General features: G+C 36.7%; 1 protein-coding gene across 2 annotated transcripts; it reads right to left on the bottom strand.

Annotated features, from left to right (window-relative positions):
* Positions 1-763: 763 nt before the first annotated feature.
* Positions 764-25,680, bottom strand: amacr (alpha-methylacyl-CoA racemase). 2 transcript variants are annotated; one of them, XM_006627236.3, is made up of 6 exons: positions 25,614-25,680; positions 20,591-20,839; positions 14,391-14,534; positions 8,952-9,112; positions 3,869-4,055; positions 764-2,337 (listed from the first exon to the last, which is right to left on the bottom strand). In XM_006627236.3, exons 2-6 carry the CDS (start codon positions 20,835-20,837, stop codon positions 1,931-1,933), a joined length of 1,146 nt encoding a protein of 381 aa, XP_006627299.2. In that variant the 5' UTR covers positions 20,838-20,839; positions 25,614-25,680; the 3' UTR covers positions 764-1,930. The 2 variants fall into 2 exon arrangements, with proteins under 2 accessions (XP_006627299.2, XP_069043056.1); XM_069186955.1 differs by having other exon boundaries at positions 20,654-20,839.
* Positions 25,681-26,072: the final 392 nt, after the last annotated feature.

The following is a 26,072-nucleotide window of genomic DNA, read 5'->3' as shown; positions in this document are numbered from 1 at the left end:
ATATGCAACTACAGTATATTGTGTTACTTTAGGATGCCTGCTTAACGAAATAATATAAAAGCACCATCGGCTTACTAAAGATCCAAAACTAAATTTATGTACTGTATTTCCAATCATTTTCTAAAACTCCTATCCTAGAAGCAACGCATTTCTTTGGTTTGAAAAACCCATTTTAAAGCAGTGCAGCTCAAGTCATACTAGAGTTATAATCCTAGAGGCAATCATGTACAGTAAATCCCGCTTTATCACTGGGGTAAAATGGGTTTGATATTCGAGATTAATTCACAGTGGATTAGCATGAAGTCATGCTTTTATCATGAGTCTCACCATAGTCATATCAGGGTAGTACAAAATATTCAAATATGAAGGATATTCAAAACCTTTTTACAACTCACAGTCTGGGTTTTGTAGGGTGCATATGTGTTATTAAAAACTGCATGTTAGCACCTGTTATGTTTTATGTATAAATTCATCATTTGTCATAGAAAACTTATTTCCCCATAAAACACTATTTGCAGGTTATGAATTTAGCCACATACTAAATGTTTAATGGGGTGATTTTTTAATTCCACAATTTCTTTGTGTATAGCACTTGTTTGAGAGAGAAAAACTTAAAAGCCTTCCTTTTTGCCACTTATAGATTAGGTCTGCCCCCATTGTGTCTTTACTCAGTCTGAAATGAAAGATTCTTTGGCCTAAGAAAATCTCACTGATGAAGATAAAAATCTGACACAACCTACCTCCCAAACAGACACAAATGATATACCACGCATTTTTACATTTTACTCACACCACCCAACAATTAACACGTAATTGCATTTACAGTGCAAAATGTACACATTCCTCTGTGATCAACTCTCCAATTCTTTTCATCTATGACCCTACAAGGTGATTTAGGTGCTTAATTTACTGCTGTGGGTGATAAATAATTCACCTCTGCAATGCTTAAAGATACTGTCCTGTATAATCCTTAACCTTTACATAGATTAAGGAAAAACACAATTCTGCTTGAAGTTGGCAAATCACATTACCGAGGCACTCTCACCACACTCATTGCAATTCTGAAAAACTAAAAGAAAGATCAGTATTTTCAAATGTCTTCCAAACACATAAATGTCAGGGAAATACGTAAAACAGCCAGATAATCCAATCAGAACATTTGGGACCTTTTGAATCAAGTAGTGCAAATCAAAGGATTTTATATGTAACTTAACATTAATATAGTGATAATGTACACCTGTGATCAAAAACATCTCTTTTGATTTTGTCACTTATAAATATAAAAAAAAACTAAGGTGTAGTTACCATCTGCTGGGTTGCTATTTTTATTTTGAGATTATATACTGTGTTCAAATTTGTATCATAAAACGCATTCCCAGGAAAGGGACCTGCTATGCTCCCATTTACTGCAGACAGCTTTCATTCTACATACTGTATTAAAAACACATAAGCAATTTCATATAATTGTATTGATAAGTTACAGGAAACAATCTAAAATTACATCTTACAAAGAATCACTGTAGTTTAATGGTTAAAAATGTAACTGAAAGAACAACCACAGGATTACACAGAAATGGTCAAAATTAATTCTGAAAGGTTTTTACAGAGTAAGGTACTAAGAGAAATTCTATTTTAAGAATAAAGTATTGTTTGTTACAATTAATCAACATTTGAACAATATTTTTTTCTATATCTTAATGTCTTCATCATTTTTACTTCAGTATCAAGAGACCATGTCATCCACAAACCATTCTTGTTTCCAAATTTGTTTTCATTTCTGCATGCAACAGTTTTCAGAAGCACATATATTGAGAACTATCCATTTAACCACTGATGTGTTTGTAAGGACATTTTAATGAGTGCCATTTGTTTTGCCTAGATCACAACAGACTGTTGGCTGGGCATCGTATCCCATCCATGTGAGAATGAGCTACAGGCGTGACTTTGACTTGCATTCTATCACTCCAGCAGACAGCAAGCTGTCGATTTGAGCGGAGCTGTAGCCATACTCGGCCAGGACAGTCCGCGTGTGTTCGCCTATGAAAGGGTCCCTGCTGGAGCTGGGGGAGGCTGGGGTGCGAGAGAGGAGGGGGGCTGGCCGGGGGCTGACCTCTCCCTGTGCATCTTTGATGAAAGAGCCCCGTTCCCTGTTGTGTGGGTGGGAGCTGACTTCTTCTAGGGAAAGCACGGGTGTCACACAGGCATCCGTGCCATCAAAAATCTTGGACCACTCTGCCTGCGTCTTGCTGGCAAAGGTCTCTGTAAAAATCCTCTTCAGCTCTGGCCAGTCGGAGACGCTCATTTGCAGAGGTAATTCAGTTGGATCCAAGCCGAGACCTGGAAGGAAGACATTTAGAGGAGGAAAAGGAATAATTAGAGGAAGACATTTGCTGAAAGGTATTCAGAAGTAAACAAATCCTTTTAAACTTCTGCCCTAGAAAATTCAGACTTGCAACTACTTTGTTAGAGCCAGGGCTATGGAGGATTTTTAAGGACCTCTCCATACTAATTATTTTTCTAATATGGGATTCATTTGTACAGGACAGAAATGAGTTTCTGTGTGTATGATACCCAGGCAGTGTATATTTTTTGCCTCATTTGAATGGACAGCCTTATCACTGGATGTGGGGATCTTTTTTGTGAAGAGCTTTACACCAACATATTTTGCAGAATTTCTCTGACTTGCAAATCAGGGTAAATCAGTTCGGTAGATCAATATCTGCAATATAATGTCAATTTCATTTGGACTCGTAAAATTTATGAAAAATGGGAAATGGTGAGAAGAGAATAATAAAGGTGTGGGATGGTGGGACATATGTGCAACAATTAGTCTTCTTTTTTTAGTGGTCTATACACTTTATTACTGTAAGCACATGGAAAAAGGAAGATGAACAAGTTGACTTCACAGTTTGGGGAATAAAAACCTACAATAATACAGTACATCCTAAGCTTTGGGCCTTTTTTTAGAGAACAGGTCTCAGAGGATAACAGTGCATCTTGTAATTGGTTCAGTGAAAAATACCTGTCAGAACTTCAAAGGCACCTTCTTAACTTCTGTCCCATGCTGTGAAGCAAATCTGACTGAAGTTACTTCCCAAAAATCGGAATTTGAAATGGACTTTGCTATATTAAAAACACTGCAGTCCATGTAATGTTGCATAATATATATATTTTTTTTTAAATGTGTAGTTGATACCTGGCTATGCAGTTGAACTGAGCCAAAAAGAGAGGCAAAACCATTTGACATTATTGTCATAGAAACATACAGTACATAGCTAAAATTATTTAGTGGACAGTGTTCAAAACAACCTATTATTAAAAACATTTATTTAAAATACAAGAGAGAAGCATTCAATTTGTCTAAAAAAAATCAAATGACCTCAAACATGCTACTCTTTTTTTCCTCAGGGGGTGTAAATGGACAAAGAAAGACAGAAAAAACAGAGCGCGTGGAATTCCTACCCATGCCATAAACATTGTTTAAGACTGCAGGGTGTGAATCATGAATAGCATGGAATTTCATGAAAGACGTTGTCAAAACTGAACCCCACAAAAGAGACCCATAAATCTTCCTGGAGTGCTGCAGTGCTTAATTGCCTTCAATTTTGCTTTTTACTCATTTATTTCCATTCATGTATCCTTTCAACAGAGCCCAAATTCTACAGGACTACCTACTCATATTATGAATAAAGTAATAATTACAACGGGGAGGAAAACACTTCAGGTACCTTTTTATAGTGTATAAGATTTTATTTCAATCACTTGTTCTTTATTTGTTCATCAAATATTCATCATGACCAGCATTGTCACACCTCATCAGTAGCCAGCCAAAAGGAAAGAAGTGCAGAAGAGACAGAAAACAACGCACCTTTGATGAGCTCATTATAAAACTGAGGTTCAATAGCCCCCACAGCCATGTGCTTCCCATCTGCTGTCTCGTAGGTCTCATAAAATGGAGCCCCACTGTCCAGCAGGTTGTGACCTCGGGGTCTGTTCCAAAGGCCCAGGTTTTGGGATTTCCAGATAAAAGATCCCACATAGGCAGCTCCTTCCACCTGCAGTGCAACAAGAGAATCAGAAACATGAAACGTAAAATCATAGGAAAAAACTCACCGGGGAGTCAAATGTTTTGGAAAGTGTTTTTAATTCTTCATCTTTATTATAATTAGCATTATTATCATCATTACCAATAACAATATTATCAACACTATAAGTTTAAATACTCAACACAATATGCAAGGTAAATGCTTCATAATAAAAACAATTCTCAACAAATAATTCAACAAAATAGGAATCTTAAATCATGTTTTGAAAAAAAAAAGAACTGACCATCAGTGCTTGAACTTCAGTTTAATGTATTATATGTCCGCTTCTGATAATTGCACTATGCAATGGGATTTTGGTGCTGTAACTACACAGATCCCATTTAGGTGCTACTGACTGATATAGGACTTCTGCCTGAGAAAGCAACTACAGCCATTACTTGATATTGCGCTGCAGATGGAAAACCCACAATTGGTAATCTTGACTCGAGGCCCAGAGAACAAAATGGGGTTTCAGTTTATAGCCAGAAGCATTCAGTCTTGTGTTCCATTGTGTTTCAAACTGTAGTGTGTCACTGAAAACCAATTCTCACAGCACGGAGTAAATCTGTAGAAACTGTAAAAATGACAGCACTTATCCAGAAATCACACATAGTTTTCAACATGTTGGAAGCTTTATTGCAGGTAAGCAAGTGGTAAAGCTCAAGAATGATAAGACAGTATTTTACAGTATATTTTTGTGTCAGCTTGTGTGTTTTCAATTAATTTGGATTCCTTTATGGAAACACCTACAGAACAGATGATAGACTACACACTTATATTCAGCTGTTCATAGGCTGCTGTTCTATTGATTTTCCTGTCAATTCCAGATAGAATAAAGATTATTTACATTTCCCTATTAAATGGTAACACTACACTGGCCCATACATCCCTGTATGACAATCCCAAACCTCCTACCTCAAACGTCTTATTTATAATTTTGGATGGACTTCACAAAACAGATTTCAGTGCCATCTAGCAGCCACCCTTGGAAGTGACTCTTAGAAGTGAATACAAAAATATTTTATTAATTTCAAAACTATACATTAAAGGACATTTCAGGGAAGTGCCAGTGAAGGCTGTTGACGTTTAACAAACAATCAGAGACAATGATAGCCCACAAAGAATGGTATACTGCAGAACAGCTTTCTTAGACTCACATGGTGGCTCTTTTTTAGATCCAGTCCTCGAGGGACACAATCCTGCATGCTTTAGATCAGTACCTGACTGAAACCTGGGAAAAGGTTAAACTGGTTCAGTTATGTGAATAATTCTATACTAATTAAGAGCTCTGGTGGAATGGAAGAGAGAAAAAAAAGATTTAAGAGCCAGAAGTGTAGAACACTCCAATATGGATGTAATTGTGTGTAAATGATAAACACAAGAAAAGAGATCTCAAGGGTTTAACTAAATGCCAAATTGAGCAAGAGAGAAACTGTCTTATGTCGTTCTGCTCCTGGCTGTGAAATCAAACAGGCTTTGGAATGATAGTGCTAAACTGCATACAAACACACACTAATGCACCAGTCCTATGCACACATCATTAAACTCCCAGAAGATTTAATTTTTTAAGATGATTCTTCAAAGCATTGACATAGCACACTCAGGGTCAGACTCCTGTGTCTCGAAGTGTAAATGGACCCCCTCCTCAGAACAGACGTGATAGGACAGAAATTAATTTGTAGACATATTTTATCTTCATGTGACATCATGAACCACTATATATAATACGTACCTACAGGTATTAAAAATAGCCATTGAGTTTTGGAAATAATAGTATTTGTTACACTTTTAATGGATATCAGTATAATTTATCACTGCTTTTATTATTAGCATGCCTATTGTATTGCATGTGAAATGCTCTAAAATGCTGTGCCACTGGCAGATGGTCAAGAAGAGAAAGCGTAAATCCTGTAAGTGCCTGTAAAATCCATTCTGATGGCTCGGACCTCTCTTAGTGATTGTAGCATGGCCAAAGGTGAAAACAAATTTAGCACACTGAGTGAAACACTGAGAAAAAGAAGTCACTAGCTATTCTTTGAGATCGAAAACGGCTTGTTCTAAAATTTTATCTCACATTAATTGAGGAGATGGTTTTCTGCTGTGTCATACCCCATTTGAACTAATGAATACAAAGTCTTTTTTTCCGTGTCACAACCCTACTTTCCTACTTTGTTGTAGTGGCCTGCATTTTACTATCATGGCTAATATTTTATCATCATTTTACTGTCACAACTTTGTCTAATGTTGAAACACATTCACTGCCATCCCTGTTTTGTCTCTTCTGGCGATTCTTTCTTTTCTTCTGCTTGAATAAGATAATGATTTATTTTATCAAAACTACAATAGCAAACTCAATGACAATGTCAGGAGTGCAGTCGATGCTTCCAAGTACAGTACCTATGTTACAACATGTGATGTCTGGACTTGAAAGACGCAAAAACGTACAACTATAAATCCGTCACATACACAGCACCTTCCATAGGTCTTAATGCCTTCAGATTAAAAAAATAATAACTTCTTATTAAATAATAAATAATTTAATAATATATAAATAAATAAATCTAATTACTGCAACTGATTCAATGTATCATTGCTCTGCACTGAAGCCACTTTGTACTCCTTGTTCCCCAGGAAATTCTGGCTTAGACTGCAGTTTTAATGATTCTCAGAAACTATCAATGACTAATACAGTACTGTTTATTTTTAATTGCAATGGCAAAATAATAAGCACCAGCACCTGATGTATCAACAAATTTCATACTCTGAGGCAAGAACCTGTATATTTCCAACAAGAGCTGTACATTTTAAAAAGCCTCATTTTTTAAAATGTCAACATTAATATTATACATTTATAATTTGATATTGAGGTCATCTGCAAATTTCTGTAACTTCAAAAGTAGATCAACTTGGGGATCCCGAAACAATGTCTACATGTCACTCTGAGTAGGTATTACAATCTCTTCAGCCACATACACCAAAGCACTGACACTCCTGTGAGATGATTAAGACACAATGTTTACAATGTTTTCAAAGTCACAATGTTTTTTTTAAGGACAGGAAAATGTTCATAATGATCTGGAGAATTGAGATAATGCATTCAGCATAAACAAAAATAAATTCCCAAATACCACAGAGGCATTCATAAAACATTACAAAGCAACATGTAGTGAAAAACAATCATGCAAATTCCCTTACTTCCTGTAACACAATTGGTCAATGATGGTATTTTTAGTCAAAGGCAAAATTTGATCTCGTTTCAAATGAATAAAGTCCGTAAAATAAACACATTTAAGAAAATATGTTCTTTTCCAAAATGAGTTAATACTATTTTGAAACAAAAGTAATTTCTGTAGTTATTTCAACCAAGTAGTATGGAAATCAATAATTGTATTACGAAAGTATGTGGTTTTGTGGGTAAATCTAAAAAAGTTGCTATATCTTTAAAATTAGGGCAAGCTGAACAATCTGTCAAAGCCTTTTTTTGTAAATCTTCAATAGTTAGAGAAGAATTCTGCTTAAAACAAATATTTACAGCCTTGCAAGAAGGAAAAGTATTTTTACAATGGCAGTAGTGTGTGTATAAAACTTTCAGAAAACCAGGCTGAGGTCCCACATAGGGCTTAGAACCACTTTGCAGCATTAAAACAGCTTTGCAACATTTAATTCCTGAAATGGATCTAATATCTCTCCTTCCACTTACTTTGAGACACAAACCTGATGCTGTACTGCAAAAAAGCACTATAGAAGTGTTGCAATGCTCATTATAGGTCTTTAACTTGACGGACAGAAATAAACCGAGTGCTGCTTGACAAACGTACAGTCTTGTAAAGAGCAGTGGTTCTTTGAGGTAGTGAGTGGGTTACAGAGTCACGTATTTCTCAGAGTTCAGACCAGCAATGTCTTTGAAATCTATCCAACAAGTATCATAGTCTGATCACTCAAGTAGGCTAAACATGTACTTCAGATATGTGCCTAAGGCCAGCTTTGGAAAGCAGCATGATAGCCATGATACTATCACATAGCCTGACATTATGCAGACTGAACAGGGAATGAGAATGTCAGGAAAGACAAGCTCAATCAGTGTGGATAGACTTTTAGCAGACATCAGCTTTAGCAACCAGGACTACACATAGACAGAAAACTAAATCCACTGTATGTAGAGACTGCAGGCAGACAGAATGCCAGTTAAAATCTCATAAAAATGTACTACTATAATTTTCTTCTCCCATACTAAGACACTGAATTTGAATATTGAGGTGTAGTGTGCCAACAAACAGATTTTTTGGTACCAAGACTGACAATTTGATTTAATCTCAGCATTATATTACCTCTTATAACTTCAGGGATTTAAACTGATGGTGGGATCTTTTTTTTTGGTGGGACATAATTTTTGGGAATCTCTGAAAAACATAAACTCTGTGCTGCCAGGGGATACTCCACTCAACCCAGTTTGGTCAATGCTACAACCCAGTGCTGTTCAAGTAGGTGTCACACCAAACCTTGCATAGCTTATTTTTGTATCCTAACAGAAATACAACACAATAAAAGAGCACAGACTCCTATAATCAGTGGTATCCTCTTTAAGTGTCTGCTTAGATAAGTAATAGACAGCTATGACAGAAGTACTGTGTGTTAACAATTTAAGTGCTTCAGCTGGCGCAGCCCAAGTCTCCTTCTTCCATTCCTTGGTACCATGGACCCAAGCATTAGAGAGCTCTACATAAACGACTGGCTTAGGTTCTGAGCAGTGAGTGAATTGTCTGGGTGCTGCTTATAATGGGGCATACACATGGTGCCATTGTCCACAGGATTTTAAACACCAATTTGTTCTTTTTTCTGAAGAAGACAGCTCAAAAAGTCACTTACCATACTGGCATCAATCACCTGCCCCCTCCCGGATCGGGTCCTCTCGTACAGCGCCAGGACAATGCCCATTGCGCACAGCAGCCCTCCTCCTGCAAAGTCAGCCACCAGATTGAGGGGGGCATAGGGATTTTCCGAGCTCCTGCCCAGCTTCGAGAGCAAACCTGAGTCAGGGTGAGAAAGGCAAATGACGAGGAGCACTAAACCTGCACATCAAGCGCATCAAAGAGTCACACAAATCTTTTATGTAACCAGGATAAAAAAAGGGTCCGTTGCTGATCTGTGACTAAACATCAACATATTTACAAAGTGAGCCAAGGCTCTAGCATGCAGCAGAACCTGTAATTTAACATCAAAACCCGATAATCAGAAAAAGAAAACCCTGCCAAGATCGTTTTAAGGCTCCCTGATATTTGTAACTCAGTAAACATGACAAAAGGAGGCCATATATAGCAGAAGGGTTGACTGCTACAGTTGTACAGTATCTAATTAATCCCAGAATTTCATCCATCTATTTATTTAAGGATTTCAGAGAATCAACGTCAGAAGCAGCTTATTCTATGCATCCACATTGCTGTACAAAAAGGGACTTCGTAATTTTAGCATACCTGTTCTTATTTTCCAGATGCAACTTTGTGTTTTGTTATTTCACTGTGGAGCCTTAGAGTATTTCATCATCATCATTTTGGAAACTTAAATCTGATGAAGTGTAAGGAGAGTAAAGTGACAGTTCCTGCGTTTGCAGAATCTGCTGAGTTAAGGAGAAAACAGAACTACTGGCAAGGCCCACCTTCAGTGGCTGCTGGAAGGACAACCTGAATGCATTTATAAGCATATAAGAAGAGTTACAAAGGAGAGGAGGCCATTCATTCCATCTAATTTGTTTGGTGATTAGTAGCTAATTAATGTGTTGTTAACATGTAATCCACAATATTAGTTTGAATAGGATCTACAAATTATCTGTAATCCATCCTAACAGATACGAACTGCATTGATTGCTTAGATTACATTTTTGGATTTTATTTACATAGAACATAGGATCCTAGGAATGATTACAAACAAGAGGAGGCCATTTGTACCATCTAGTTTGTTTGGATCTCAGTAGTTAACTGAACCAAGGATCTCATCCGTCCAATTCTTGAAATAAGACAGGGAACTGGTTTCAACAACATGGATGGATAGTTTGTTTCAGACTCCCACAACACTTCTCATCACTAATACTACAATGATTGTGGACTAAAAAACTTCAAAGGTGCTCTACCCTATAGTACTATCACATTTTTTAAAGGTAAAAAAACCACAGTAGGAGTGAGTCTAACAATTGCTTTATGGTATAAGAGTTAAATTTTTCTAATGCTACTGGTCAGGAGGGGATTATGAGAGCAAGTATGCTCCTGACATTTTCTTTTAAGGATTGTGACAAATGTGACTTTAGTCCCCACAGAAGTTCTGGCATGACTAGCTTGCAAAGATGGACCAAGATTAAAGAAAATTGAAAACGAAAAGGAGCTTAGATTTGATTTCAGTCACTGCATTCTAGCTGTGACTTTTGCCATCAGTTACACTTGGATCACAATCAGATCATTTTAGGCTGTGATCGTAGAAGAGTGGCCATTGCTACAGACTCATTACTATTTCCTCTTACTAAAAAATAAGCCCATTGTGGCTGTGTGGGCTTGAGGCAGAAATTCTTAAGAAAACAATACAGAGAAGAGTTGGTATCAGCAGAAGCAAAAATCAACTTAATACTTAGCAAAGCATAGCAACGTTTGATCAGAAGTACTGAGCTAGCAGCATTGCTTTCTTTAAACCTGTATTACAAGCTTCACCTACAAAACAGCAAACCCCTGCTACAGGGGAACAAAGCAGATTCAAAACTGAGGTGCTTTAAAATACAATAAAAGGTTTAAAATAATCTGGAAGCAGATGTCAACACCATAATGAAAATGATAAAATGACACATACAACATTTTAGTGCATTTTTTTGTGTTGGCAGATTTGAAGATCCAAGATTCAGATAAGAGGAGTACATATAGTCCGCCAAATGCCTTACTAAACAGGAAAAAGTTTCTTTGTAACAGACTGGCAAAAATAGTATTCTGAAAAGTATTTCAGAAATAAAAAAAATCTATCATGTTACAGTAAAAATTCCCAGATAGTGAACAAAGATCTGCCTTCAATCCTCGGATGCTTTTGTTAGCCTCAATAAACAACAGGCCCACTGACATGGGCTGTTTTCAGCTCCCAGCAGAATCACTGCAAAAGGTTTTGTTTTTGTAGTACAGATATCTGAAAGGAGAAAGAAAAAATCTCTAACCCAAGTTTATATCAATTGACATTTTTTTTTACATGTTGCAAGAAAACATCCTGAAAAGCAGGATATGGCAAAGATCACCATTATGCTACTTTGAAGCATCTCAGGAACAGTAAGAGCAGTCTGCTGACTTCTGAGTGCTGCAGGCTCGGAGTCATGAGACCTCATAAAGAAAGCTGCAAATTGTGGTCAAATGAATTCTCTGTATACAGGGGGAGTGTGTACCCTTGCATGCTGCATGTCTTAAATAACAACACATGAAATGAAACTCTAAGATCCAAATCTAGAATTGAAATCTAAAGATAAAAAGTATTTCACAGCACTAACAAGTTCCTTTCAATAAGACAACTGTCTCCAATTAAAAATGAGTGAGGGTAATTGAAAGCGGTCAATGGTAGTCATTAAAATATTACAGAAAACAACCTGAAAAATAAAACCTTGAAAAAATAAAGCATCTTAACAAGCTGTATAATCTCCCCTTCATTTTAAGTAAATGTATATTTTGCATTTTTCTTTTAAAGTGAAGAATAACATGCTCCAGGCCATGCATTTAAGCTGAAATATCTGGCCTTCACAGATGGTTGAAAGCACTTGACTTCTTGTGCCTCAATTCACCCGAGGCATCTGCATATTACTTCTAGAGTTCACATTCTTATTGCTGTCTCGATGCAGAGAGAAATACAACTGAAGAATTCTACTTTTATGAATAAAAATAGAAATGTCAGCTTTGGTCTTTAAAATTCTTCCATAGCAAAAAAGTGAAGACCTTGTAAAGGAGATCTGAATCATTGCCCCAAGATAAGTAATTTATGACATTAGCATAAAATGAAAAACTGCAGATGTGACCATTAACTAATCATATTAACTAAGTAATAGAGAATTGTCTTGTTTTACCCGTGTTTTGAAAAGCACAGAGAAGGAATGTCCAAGTCAGATCCTACGAGCCATAGTATTGCAGGTTTTATAGGCAGCCTCAAAAGGCTAATGAGAAGAGATATGAAATGCACAGTTAATGTCTTCCAGTTATGCAAATGATTAAACCAAAATGGACTGACACCTCTGTCTACATTCCCAGACAGACTGTTTGAATTTGGTCCAGGGCTACAAGTTATCAATCTAACTTGACTTTCAGTTGCTTAAATGAACCTCTAACTAAACTAATAATCCACCTGGACATTTAAATTGTAATAACTATAAGTTTATATTCACAAAGGTAAGTGCTCATAATGTGAACTCTTGCAATGGAAATCATTAGCTACGTGTGAAGGTGAAGATGTCTTGAATGGGTGTCTAAGAGTAATGGTTCCATACACAGTCAACACAGATTATTTTAGAGAACCGACCAGAAAATGAGAAAGATAGCAAGTGTTTCTAAGAGAATATGAAACGGTGTAAATTGTTTATCTGAAATCTACTTAATATTTTGGGTATAGCTGCTTTATGTGTTCCAGACATTTCTGTGCCTCTCTCTAGAGACCTGCTTTCTTTCGTGAAAGCAAGTCAGGCACTTTATAGTTTGAAAAGAGTGTGCATATCATTACCCTTAATATTTCCATCTTATTTATGTTAGCATTAAGAATAATCAATACACATATACACGTGTGATGCACCGAGATGCTCCTGTTTGTTGTTTGCTCATATGGCGATTAGTTTTATAACTCTACTCTTTGGATTACGCATCTCTAATCATGTCAGAACCTTTGAATGAGGTTAGAAAAAGAGAGGCCCTCTGGCTGATATTGAAGCAAAACTCAAGGGACACCCTCACATTGGTGTCAACTTGAGAGCTCAAGAAAAGACAAAGCCAGCTCCCTTTTCATTATTCTGAGTAACACAAACTGTTCCTACTGTGATGACAGTCAGTGTTATTTTACACACACTACATACTATGCTGCGGAAAAGTACAGAATTATAATCTTCAAAAACAAAAGGAAAGCACAAAGCTCAAAGGAATAGTACAACAATTTGAAAATGTATTAACCTTTTCAAAATGGTAAAGGCAAATGGGGTCAAATCTGTCAAAATGTTTTTTTATCCAGAAAAAAAAAACATCTCAAGCTGTAAATGCATGAGAGAAGCAAATATTTGTTTTTCTGTGAATTTCTTAATTAACCAGTGCAGTACCATATCAGTTATTAGTTAAACATCAAATAACATTAAAATAATATTTTTAAAAGGACATTTTAAATAGATTAAGATAAATTAAGTAAAGCTCCATCTATGTATCGCCATAGTAGCTGGATCTGCTTATATCTAGTATGAACTATTCTTTAATTATCTGTTATTGATTCTGTTAATTTCTTCATTCAATAATTAATACAATAATCATGTTCATTGAGCACATTCCATTTTGACAGGATTAGCCATCACTCCAACCATGTTAACAACTTTTTCCAGATAATTCACTATACATACTGTTTTGGATAGCTGTAAAACATGCAGCATTTGCATATGATGTTCATTTATTTAAGTGATAGGCTCTTACAGTCTTTCAGGAGGTTATCTTCTTGGTTGTTACAGTATATAAATATATTTATATACTGTATATACAGGTCCATGTAAAGCAATTTCTAATGTATTGTATAAAATTCTGTGAAAAAAGATGAGTCCCGTCTTTCAGTCTTTCTGTATTTGTATATTACTTGCAGACAGTGTCCATCTGAATACTAAAAAAGGTATTTTCAACATGTGTGTGGTACACAACAGAAGCTGAACTAGTCTGAACTCTTTTGTTGCTAGATATGGTGGCACAGTGGTTAGGGTTCACTTCCTGGGGTTCTATCTGTGTGGACTTTGTATGTTCTCCCCATGTGGGTTTCCTCCGGGTCCTCCACTCTTCTCCCACAGTCCAAAGACATAATGGTACACTAACTGGCTTCTGGAAAACTTGGCCCTGGTGTCAGTGTGTGTGTTTGTGCCTCTGTGTGCCTTGCAATGAACTAGCAAATCATTCAGGGTGTATTTTGCCTTGAGCCCCTTGCTTGTCTAGATAGGTTCCAGCACCCCCATGAGTATTAGTATTAAATAAAGCAGTTAGGTACCTGTGGTGCAAATAGCTTGGAGATAACTTTTTTGTGCATTTTCCTGTGTCTGAGAGATTACCTCTCTTGCCGATGAGCCTGTTTTACCTGACATTGCAAGGTAGTTGATGTCATGACCAGCTGCTGTAGCGAAGGATCCGCTTTGTCCAAATCCTGTCAGTCTGGCATAGATCAGCCTTGGGTTTTCTTTAACCAGTTCCTCTGGACCAAGTCCCAGCTTCTCCATAACTCCTTCAACAAAGACAATAAAAGAGCAGCCCGGTTTTTAAATGCAAATCTGTGTTACTCTGCCTCAGATAAAAAGATCCTTTTCATTCCTTGAAATATTCCCAACAGATGAATAAAGATAAAAACACCTCCATATTTGCTCATTTTGACCTTAACTAGCATTATAAATTTCAGCATTTCATCATAGATTTCAGCATTTTCTGAAATCAGTTACATTTTTCTTGGGTACTGGCACTATTTAACATTATTGATATGTATTATCTCACTGCATTTGTAAGGGCGCCATTTTTAAGTGCTGTAGATCAAAAAAGAAATGTCTATATTTAAATATTTTCTTCAAAATTGATACATATAATTATGTATTTGATTTGAAAACATATTACAGTTGGACACCGGGCATCAAGAATCTGACATCAAATAGACTTCTTCTGCTCAAGGAAAAGAAACAGATTTAGAAACGCAGAGAGAAAAGGATACATAAGCAAAATACAGCGAGAGCTATAACTTATTAATTGAGGTCATAAACATCCGCTCACTGCAATTTTAATTAGACCAGCTCAATCAAAATAAAGGGGGAAACAAACTTTCAAACATCAAGACTTATTATGTTCCATAGTTTTATTTACTACTCCCGGTCATCCGCATAAACAATCACAAATAGGGCACATTAGAACAATCAAAAGTTACACACATCACTAATTTGTTCTGAACTCAGGATAAAAAGAAGATTGCAGGAGCCTGATTTCATTTTACCTCACGTAATTAAGAGAACAAACAAATGAGTGCCATGATCAAAATTTTACAGACGCCAGTCCCATTTCTGCAAAGGTACACAAATAACTCATCCCTGGGGATGGCTTGTTAAAAGTAAGGCACTGCTTCCCCCTTTCATGCTCTTAATTGCTTATTACTGGGTTCAGAATTCCCGCCTTTGCCTTTCTGTACGATACATTTGCTTGCACATTTTCAAAAGTGCACTCGGTAAGCTTTTAAGTCCGTCTTGGAAATTTCACAGGCAATGGATGTTACAGTTAGATTGGAAACCAGGAGATCCTAGATCCCTGCCTAGGTGATTAATTCCCTGACAGCCTCTGAGAAGGGCCTAATGCATTTTAGTTTCCGTACAAAGACTGCTGAACAGAGAGTAATGCAATTTAAAGCCCTACATCTACCCAGATGCAGAGCAGTCTGATCAAGTCACAGATAAATACACTGTGAATTTCCCTTTCCTGCACTCCATAATAATTTATCCCACTCTCATCTCGGAACTCCCTTCATGGGTGTCATCCTAGACCAAACTGTAGGGGCGGATTGGGATTTACAGTTGATCACCAGAGGCTATATGCTGAACTATAGGATTTTTTATTTGCATTACTTTAGAAATCAATTTAAATTTAAACTGTATTTATTATACCAAATTACAATTAGGATAGCGTACTATGAAATACACTGCCCTAATTGTAAAAAACTGAAAAACTAGGCAATCGTACCTCCAGAATCATTTCAGAAGACCCACATACAACAGGAAGAACTCATTCTTCTTTAGCTTTCATAATAACAAATTAAGTTTCTGGATCTTAACCCAAATAGAATGCAAAAATATGGACATCTCTGACAGATACGCAAATACTAGGCTTGTGCTCAATCTAAAAAAACTATGTATAAGACGCTTCTTGTGTTAGGGAAAAAATAAGGGGACGGAGGTGATAAATTCTGTTCTAGGCGATAACATTTCTGTATGACACTTTGTGAGTGGGTGTTCCTTTTGTGTGAATATCAAACTGCCTATTTTGCTTTTGGTTTGTATTTGATCCACCAGAAAGAAGTGGAGCGGCAGGGTCTGCTGTGGGAGACTTATTTACGGTAAAAGAAGAGGGCACAATAGAACTCAGGTGCTGATGTGTGTGTGTGTGTGTGGAAGGGGGTGGGTCAGGAGGGCTAAAATAGACCAGAGTCTCTCCACTTCTCAAAATTAAAGCATAATAAAATAGTTGACACAAAATGCCAACATCCAGATTTTATTTGAATGCTTTTTAAGGGCTATTTAAAGTGACTATTTTGGCTCAGACTGAATAAATGTTAAAAAAGAGGGAAAAGAGCAAGCATTTGGTGCCTGCAAGTGTGTGGAAACAACCTCTAAGAAACATCCAGATGTCTTCTTTCCTTGCATTCCATAGAGACTGTGTGGATTCCATGTTTGATCTTAAGGTGTTTTAATCAACAAAGGATAGAGAGAGCTATTACAGAGAACATCTGCATCACAAGGAAAGCATTTTCTGATCAACAGATACATCTGTACACCTGCAACAGCAGTAGCAAGACCAGAGATAGGTTTTTGATTTAGCAGAATTACTGATGATGTCTTGAAAGCAAATCAAGTTCAGGCAAAGAAGTAGTGTAATTAAAACAGATTGAAAAGCTCCTGTTTTCAACTTCATATGTGCCCTTTTACAGGGCTTCTCATGTAGCCTCTCACAAAAGAAAACAACTGATTACACAAAATAAAACACAAATATAAAGTTCTCAGACATTATTATAATTCAGCAGTCCTCCATTGCTGATGACAATGCAATGTAATAAAGAATTATCCATGTCAAAATAATCATTCTTTTTTTAATTATAGCATTTCAAAACTGTGGAACTATAGCATAACAAATATTTCTGCCTACTGAAAGTATCTGAGGCTGGCTCTGGATTATGAGATAACCAAGACACTGTGAAGTTGTTGTGCACAAATGTGCTTAAGAATTTCCAGAAATACAAGAAAAACATTTTTTTGCTTATACTGTATGCTGTCTTCTATGCTTTGAAAATATTACATAAGAAACATACAATAAAAAGGAGAAAAATGTATAAAGTTAAATACTCAGAAACCAAAGCCTCTCCATACTATTTGAAATTGTTTATATAACACATTTATTGTGTATTTTTGAACAACTCATAAGAACCCAATCAGAGGCTAATATTAAAAAAAATTGACAATTCTGCTGTGTGAATTGAAATGACCTTCTGCAATAACAAGGATTCAAAAGTTATAAAATATGTATAAAACCTGCTTTAACCTATACATTTTTTTATTTGCTTTTTATTTCATATTGGTTTCTCTCAACTTACTGAAACTCAAAACAAGCAAGAGAGGAAAATTTAACCCATATATGTCTTCTGAGCAGTGCACTGAACTGGATCCTAACCAACTAAACCCTGCAAGGATGAGCTTCAATACAATCATCTGCTGGTGATCGGCCAAAAACACTCCACAGGTTTTTCTCAGCCAGCGGAAAGTAAGGTACAGATTCTAAACATAGCTATCAGCTAGGAAAGGCCATGACCACACCACAGATTGAGATGACTCACTTCAGTACTTCAAAATTAATATTTCTAACATGTAAAACTTTATGATATACCATAAAAGGTGCTACATACAATAAAAGTTCTTCTTAGTACTTCTTAATAATAGTAATAGTAATTAGTAATAATATTTAATTCCATTTAATGTCTATTTCTGAGACGTTTCTGCAGATTTGATGGCAGCTAAGTGTATTAGCTATGTAATGCAGGGACTACTGATCTGAGACATGCAGGCCAAAGCCAGGTTGTGACCCAATATAATGAGGTACAACTTGTGGTTGGGTTGGTTGACTTTGTACTTTGTTGAGTGGTGTAATGATTTCAGTTGCTGCTGGTTGGTGGTGTTAGTTACATCTGCTCATATAATCCTTTTCTCATTCTTTACACTTGAACTATTAACCACTAAGCAATCATTTAAGGTAATACTCAAGATGTTTTCTATACAATTTTGACACATGCAAATTTGTAATTTGCAGATTTCATCATCAGGATGAAAAAAGGTGTCATCAATCACATGCTACAGTCCAGCACAACCCTGAATGCGCCTTTTTGAAATGAATCTACACATATATGTAGTAAGGATTTGCATTTGTTTAATAATGATTGATGCACTTCTTCTCTTCTACACAGTTGCAGATGAGAAGTCAATCTTGAATGCGACCTATAAAAAGCACCCTGCAATAAACATGCAATGGCATTATCAACGATCAAGTGAACTTGTGACCTTTTCTCCAAGGAAATTAAGTGGAAGACCTTCAAAACATCCTTCAAAGCTAGATCCCTCCTGGGCAAAGCTCCCGCCATCCTCTTAATTGTTAAGGACATTCTCATTCGAGAAATATTAAAACTTAATTGGCATAATAAAGTGATATCCTCACTGTGCTCCTGAACAATCTGCTGCTGAAACCTATTAGCTTAACTCAAAATCAGTCCAATCCAGCCATTTATACCAGATTATTTCTCATTTTGCATAAATTTCCATACTGCAGGTATGAACTGATGTCTTAACTGCTCTCTTTTGTAATGGTGTGAAAATTCCCCAAGAAGGATCTTGTGTAAAGAATGAGAAAAGGATTATATGAGCAGATGTAACTAATGCCACCAACCAGCAGCAACTTAAATCATTACACCACTCAACAAAGTACAAAGTCAACCAACCCAACCACAAGTTGTACCTCATTATATTGTGTCGCAACCTGGCTTTGGCCTGCATGTCTCAGATCAATAGTCCCTGCATTACATAGCTAATACACTTAGCTGCCATCAAATCTGCAGAAAGGAGCTTGAGGAAAAACTTGCTCTATGTTACATATTACGCAGTACAGCAAAAATGTCAAAAATAAGATGTGCCTGTAAATGAGAAAGCTACTGAGAGAGTGGCAGAGCTAAACAATAGGACATGGCTCAGGATTTTAAAATGGAAAAACAAACTGCAAGTGGCTGGATAAATGATGAACAAGCAAGTCTGAACATTCAATCATTCCTTCCACAAAAGCACTTGTCTCCATTAGATTGAAATAAATACTGCACTACAAATATTTCATCCAACTAATTTGTGGGTGTTTTGGTCTTCAAATAATTTGCCCTTAGATATTTCCCTGATTTCACAATTCTGTGAAACCTTATCAAGGAAACAAACAAATTTAAAAGTGATGGCATATCAACATGTATTTTCGGGAAAATTAATGTAATATGGAATTTTACAAAGTAGTGCTTTTATCATTATTTTAAATTGTACTCACAGTGAACCCTGTTTCCAAGTATAAAACAGTAGGTGGAGCTGATTTCTGTGGCTGTACTGTGTAAGAATTCACATTCTGTACTTCAGTTACCACTCTTGACCATGAACATGCTGAACCTGAAGAACATGCTGACTTTAACCGTGAGAGAAAGTAACTAGCCCTGTGGCAGAATTCGCAACTCCTCACCACTTCTGATGTTTGAAATTAATCACAAGACTCCTGTGTTACTGTTTTTCTCTTTGTTCATGTTTTTTTCAGTGATTTCCTGTTTTGTTCCCTTCAAAGTTCAAAGTAGAGTTAAAAAAATACAAAAATCTGAATTATATATAGAGAAATCATGAATCTTTTTCAAATGCAAAATACAGTAATAATAATGTAATCTTAGTAAATAATATAGTAATATTAACAAATAATAAAAATGAAGGTAATTTTGTCTTATGCCTGGAATGCATCAAACTGACGGAACATTTCTTGAAAATATTTACAGGGCTTTCATCTTTGTCCCCATGAGTAAATCCTTGCAAAGCAAATTCAACTGCCTATCTAATCTTAAATGAAAATCTATCACAGAATGAATATTTTATATTCTTACCATGTCGTAATCTCTGTTGTTACAGTATATGAACATGATTTCAATACAGTTCTTTCCTGTGTATTTAATGTTTACTACTGATTTACCAAAGGCATGATAGCTGAAATGCGAAATGTAGTTACATAACATATAGCTCTTCTAATCCACTTTGTTGGCTACTTTCTAACATCTCAATTTAGCACTTTGAACTTGGGTTTGTTTGAATGTGCAGTGAACCAGAGTTAAACAACTCTGGATCAAACAACGACTATGACTCTTGTTGAATTAACATAATGGAGTACTGGGGTGGAATGATAATGTTGCAGATTTGCCAGCCTACTGTAGCTCTTGCTTTGGATTTTAAAAAAAGCCGGGCAACCAGACAAGGACAGTAGTACCTTTGCGGAAAGGCTCAAGAACGACATCTGACTTGAGGCAGAGCTTCCTCAACACAGCCGCACCTTCAGGCTTCTTCAAATTCAAGGCCACCGATAGTTTGCCACGGGCCTGGACGTCCATTGCCATGGTGGTCCGGGTCCTGTCCACACGGATCACTCTGGCACCAAAATCAGCCAGCACCATGCCACAGAAAGGAGCTGGAGCCAGGCCAGCCAGCTCGATCACACGCACCCCTGCCAACGCCATGCCTAGCAAGCAGAAAAAAAAAGTGCTTTTAAATCCTTCAGCGCGCCGGGCAAAACGTTTATTTTCAATTGGTTTTTCAGAAAGAACAAAAAATATTACATGGCACTGTACGTGTATACAATAATGAACAAATGTGCTCAATTATCATGGCATGACAGACTTAGTACCTAAACAAAATGTTTAAATCCAACAATAATATACAGGAAGAACGGCAAAAAAAAGGCAACCAGAGATGTGAAAGAGATAACCGAAGGAAAAAGAGAAGAAAAAAATAGCAAAAGGACAGAAGAGGGAATCCACAATTCTCAAGGTCTTTCATATGTCTGGGTCGATCTGTAAGCACTTAAAGAAGTTTAGAAAGGGCTGCTAGGCAGAATAAATCTTTGCAGTAGAGCAAAGGGAAAACCTATTTTTTTCAAGGTGGAGAAAGTACATCACATCTCTTACCCAGTGAGTGAAGGTGGGTACAACAGGTTGTTTCCAGTGGAGCAAAATCAAACGTCTCACTCCAGACAATACTGACAAAGCAACAACTTTTATCTGCGGGCCTTTCACACAGCCAATCACAACCAAGGAGGGCAAACAACAACAAAGTGATTAAAATGCAGTGAAGAATAATCAGGCCAATCCTGAAGTTCATATTCTAGCAAATTGTCTTTAAAAGAAACTAGCCTGATTTGAAAACAAAGGAAAACCATCCTTGCTGATTGGCATTACCAAAAGAAAACCACTTCTTCTATCAACACTGTAGTTCTCAATGGTAAACAGTGTATAGGCACATACTTAAACATGAATAAATAATAAAAAAAACATTCTATTTCAATTTTCATAGCACAAATTCAATTGTTTTTCAGCCCCACTAGGTCTAACCTTGTTGAAAGTTAACTGCTTGTTGTACTTTACACACAAAGCAATCAATAAACTTACAGTCATTCAATTAAACTATAAAATGCCTCTAAAAAAACAGATGCTTTGGAAATACAAATTCTTCCTCAAAGAAGAGTGGGATACTATTGCAAAACCCAGGTGTGCTAAAGTAATAGAGATCTTTCCAAACAGACTTACTGCTGTAATCAAAGCAAAAGGTTCTTCCACAAAGTATTAAAGGGTGGTCACACTTATGCAACCAAGACATTGAATGTTTTTTTTATTTTTAATTATTTTTAAAATTGATCAATTTGTTTTTCACTTAAAGGCGAAACAAGGCCTGACAAGATTTGTCTTGATTTCAGCCTTTACATCAACAAAAGCTGAAATTTCAATAAGGGTGTGTAGACGTTTGATATCCACTGTATATACAAAATAACCTGTTAGTACATTAGTATCATGAGTGTTACTGCAAGCCTTGGCAGTATTAAAAGTACCTATCTGGATTATTGCACAGAGTCTGAGTTTTCTGATCACCACTCAGTACAACACAGACAAAGGAGTCCTGTGAAACGGTGAAGTCAACTACTTGAACTGAACCAAAATGCTTCTTTGAGTGGGAATTACAAATAGGTGGAGACTTGCATAAAAGATGCCTTAATATAGTACTGAAGCGAAGAGGTGAGTGGTTGGCGTCTAATTTTCCACCATCTCTAAACTCTGTTGCTTCCTCCAGGGATAAAAGCATCATCTATGCAAGTGTGCATTATCTTTTATAGGCCAGACTTCTATGACTTCAAACCTACTCCATGAAAGACATACAATAAACCTGACCCAATAACAGAGATCATAAGGGACTTACTATTTATTGCAATTGGCATCTGAATTAGACTAACCCCACACACACATCTCTACATTCGTAACAATACCAAATTGCAATCTCCAGAAAAGTCATTATACAGGCTGGACTACATTGAAATATTTTAATTTTCAAAACACAAGATAAAATCTTTTGAATATTCACTAAGTACAAAAACAAACATCCTCAAAACCTCAGCATCACATAATTAAAACAACATACTAAAATGCTTCAAATTATCATACATCAGCTGGGTCATTAATTTGGTAAGTGACCCAGTTCTCTTTTGCTTTAAGATAATTAATGCCACAGGGAGAATGATTGAAGTTCGCAAGAAGTTAACTGGTTCAGCAAAAAACGTATACATTAAGCCACTTGAGAGTGAACCTTTTCTGGAGCAGAAGAAGAGGGGTTTGTCAGGTGGCTATCTTTCGCATGCTGGTTGGGTGAGGGACATGAAGAATTAGCACAGCTGAAACTCACCCAAGGATCACAGGTCACTGTATTGCATGCAATCTTGGAGAAATAGCCATTTAGGCATTAACCAGGCAAGGCATGAATTAGTAAGCATGAAATTGAATGCTTGTTACAGTCTGAACCTCAAAGCTTTTTTTGTCCACAACTCATTTAGTGAAGAACATATTATAACCTAAATGATGACAATACCTCAAGAGTTCCCTTTAGAGTGTGCTGTATTTACCTGGACCCTGACCTGAATGCTATTTGCACCACCTCTGCCATTCTAACATTCAGTGCTATTAGAACAAAAACAGTTTTCCTTGCAAAGTGTGTTCACTTCAGTTGGCAGAACGTATTTGTACTTTTTTGTAATTTCATGAAGATTTATTCTGTTTAGTGCACACTGTACCAAATGAGATTGCCAATCAGCATTCCTATCTAGAACACTGTGCTTTAGTATTAGATGTTGCTTGCAGAGAAAAGACAGTATGTGCAATTATGTTGTAAAAACAGGGTTTACAATACTTCTGGGATTTTTTTAAGAGTACTATTTTCCCATATACAATTTTTCTGCATTAGGAATTTGTCTTTTCGCATACTCAAACTTGCTCTCCAAGACACACAGACAGGGAGAGAAGCTTGGGATCAGAGCGTAGGGTCAGCCATTTATACGGCACTCTTGGAGCAGTTGGGGTTAAGGGCCTTGCTCAGGGGTCCAATGGAGTAGGTTTCCTCTGCTGACCGCGGGATACGAACTGGCAACCTTCCAGCCACAGGCGCAGATCCTTAGTCACAAAGCCAACGCACCACTCTTTGTTCTTGATTCATTGTTATTGCAGGATGCAATGAAATCAGTAGCACTGTGTTATGTTTAGTATATTAATATTGTAACGCAACGGGGGCTCAGGCGGGCGCCCTTGCCGCATCTGGTCGGCCCCATCCCGACTGGAGGCTCGAACCCGGGACTCCCGCGTCTCTCTGCAGCGACCTAGCCCCGTGAGCTAAAGAGAGATCTCTCTACAGCCCAGTAGCTGTAGTCCTGCTATCACAGGGAAGGGCGGTGACGTCACCTGCTCTGGTATGCCGGCTCTTACACAGTACCTGTCGGCCGTAAGCGTTACAATATTTTATTTTTCTTTAATCAAAAGTGGTTTACAATTACTCAGCTGGGCATTTTAGTGGAACAATTTGAATGAAGGTAAATGTCACCGTTGCACATATGAAATGTATTAAATATTAAAATACTAAAATGTTAATTTTGTTGTTGTTGCTTTTCTCTATTGTGGAGAATAGGTGATATATGCTCAAACATTTTTGTTTTAGCTAAGATCCAAGCAGATGAATCATGAATAAGATGAAATTTGCTAAGATATTGACTTGAAATTTGACTTTCTGAATGCCTTTAAGGATTATGAATGTTTGGAAACACCAGCAAGAACTGCATTAAAATAACCAAGCTTGCAAATGACAAAAGGAAGCATCAGCGTTTCTGCAGATGTGAAGATATACAAGCGTTGTCAAAAACAATGAGAAAAAGATAAAGTCGAAAATAAGCCTCAAACGAAAAAGGTCACATAAAAGATGGCACCAAGGTGTCTGTCCTGAGTAGTTGGATTCACAATGTACAATCGAACTCCAGGTGTTATCAATTTTAGAATAATATGACCATAGATACTTCTAGAGCCCCTTTTAACCGGATTTAAGGGTTCACGGGTGAAGAATGGCTTAAAGGATTACCCTTCCCTTTTTCAGTTAGTTAGAGGAAAAATACCTATTTTGTCGATCCAAAATCGACCCTGGAATTTAGAGGAAAGTGCAGGGATTTTGAAACTGAAACCCCGTCATTACACAATGAGATTTTGGAGCTCTTCCACTGGAAAGTACTTCTCAAAACACGTTGTATTTTGGAACTAGAACTTTTAGTAATAGGGCTTTAACCAAACTTTTCACTGAATTAATTTTCTATAAAGGAGATTACCCAGCGTTAAGTACGATGAGACAACTGTTAACAGTGGTTTTAATGCTGGGAGTGAAGTCTCGTCTCTGCAAGAGTATGGCAACGGAGAATTAATGTTCTTCATGGCATCTCTATTTGAGGGCTTATTTAGTATGTTGTGTTTAGGGCTGTCTTTATTTTAAAATTAGTATCCAAGACCATGGAATACACCACAATTAAGTTTATTGCTGTGTGAATACCTGAATTGTATGTCGCGCTAGATAGCGGTGCGTCTTCTAAGCAAATAGAAAAATACAAGGGTACAGGGAAATAAAATGTCGTACCCGATTATTGTATTTTCTCCAGTTAACTTTTCAGTTAAGATGTCATTTTTAACATGAATGCCTGAAGTCATTTAATTTGAAATGTTTGACAAATATAGAATCAAGGAAGGTTAAAACGTCCAAACGTAAACTCACATAAACTCACGTTCAGCAATAGTTCAAAGTACAAAGCGTTAGTAAGAGACTACCCATGATTATTTTTTAGCATAATCATCTCACTCCTCTTATTATAGCAATTCTCTCCAGAGTACAATAATAACCACAATCGCTCCTGGAAAAAGAACAAGTACAACTGAACTTTATTGACTTACCTATTTTGAAACTATCGCAAATTAAATGACACACATGTTTCGTGGCGCTTACTCATGACGTCATGAGTTGTTGCGTTAAAGCAGACGTGCTGTATGGGACATGTAGTCAATACAGGATGCGTTACAGCTTCAATTTAGCACAGCCCCAGATTCTAAGTCTTTTTCAAGTTAAAATTAAAAACTGCGCTACATATTCCAAAATTTAAGGCACTGACCTTAATTAGTCAATTAGGATATTTATTTTTATGTAGTAAACTTATCCTGACGATTTTGTTACTACAAATAACAAAGGCTTACAAAATAATAGAGTACAGTACATTGAGAAAAGTGGATAATTAAAGATGAGGAAAGTTACTTGAAGATCTCAAAAAGAGATTTCTCAAGGGACTGTAAGATCTCATAACAGTCTGGAAACATTGATTTCTGCATTACAAAAAGGACACTGCTGCTTTGGAATGA

This window comes from Lepisosteus oculatus, chromosome 3, assembly GCF_040954835.1.
Source record: "Lepisosteus oculatus isolate fLepOcu1 chromosome 3, fLepOcu1.hap2, whole genome shotgun sequence".
In the NCBI taxonomy this organism is placed as follows: Eukaryota; Metazoa; Chordata; class Actinopteri; order Semionotiformes; family Lepisosteidae; genus Lepisosteus; species Lepisosteus oculatus.
The sequence above is the reverse complement of the archived record's forward strand: the minus strand, read 5'-3'. Positions and strand labels throughout refer to the sequence as shown.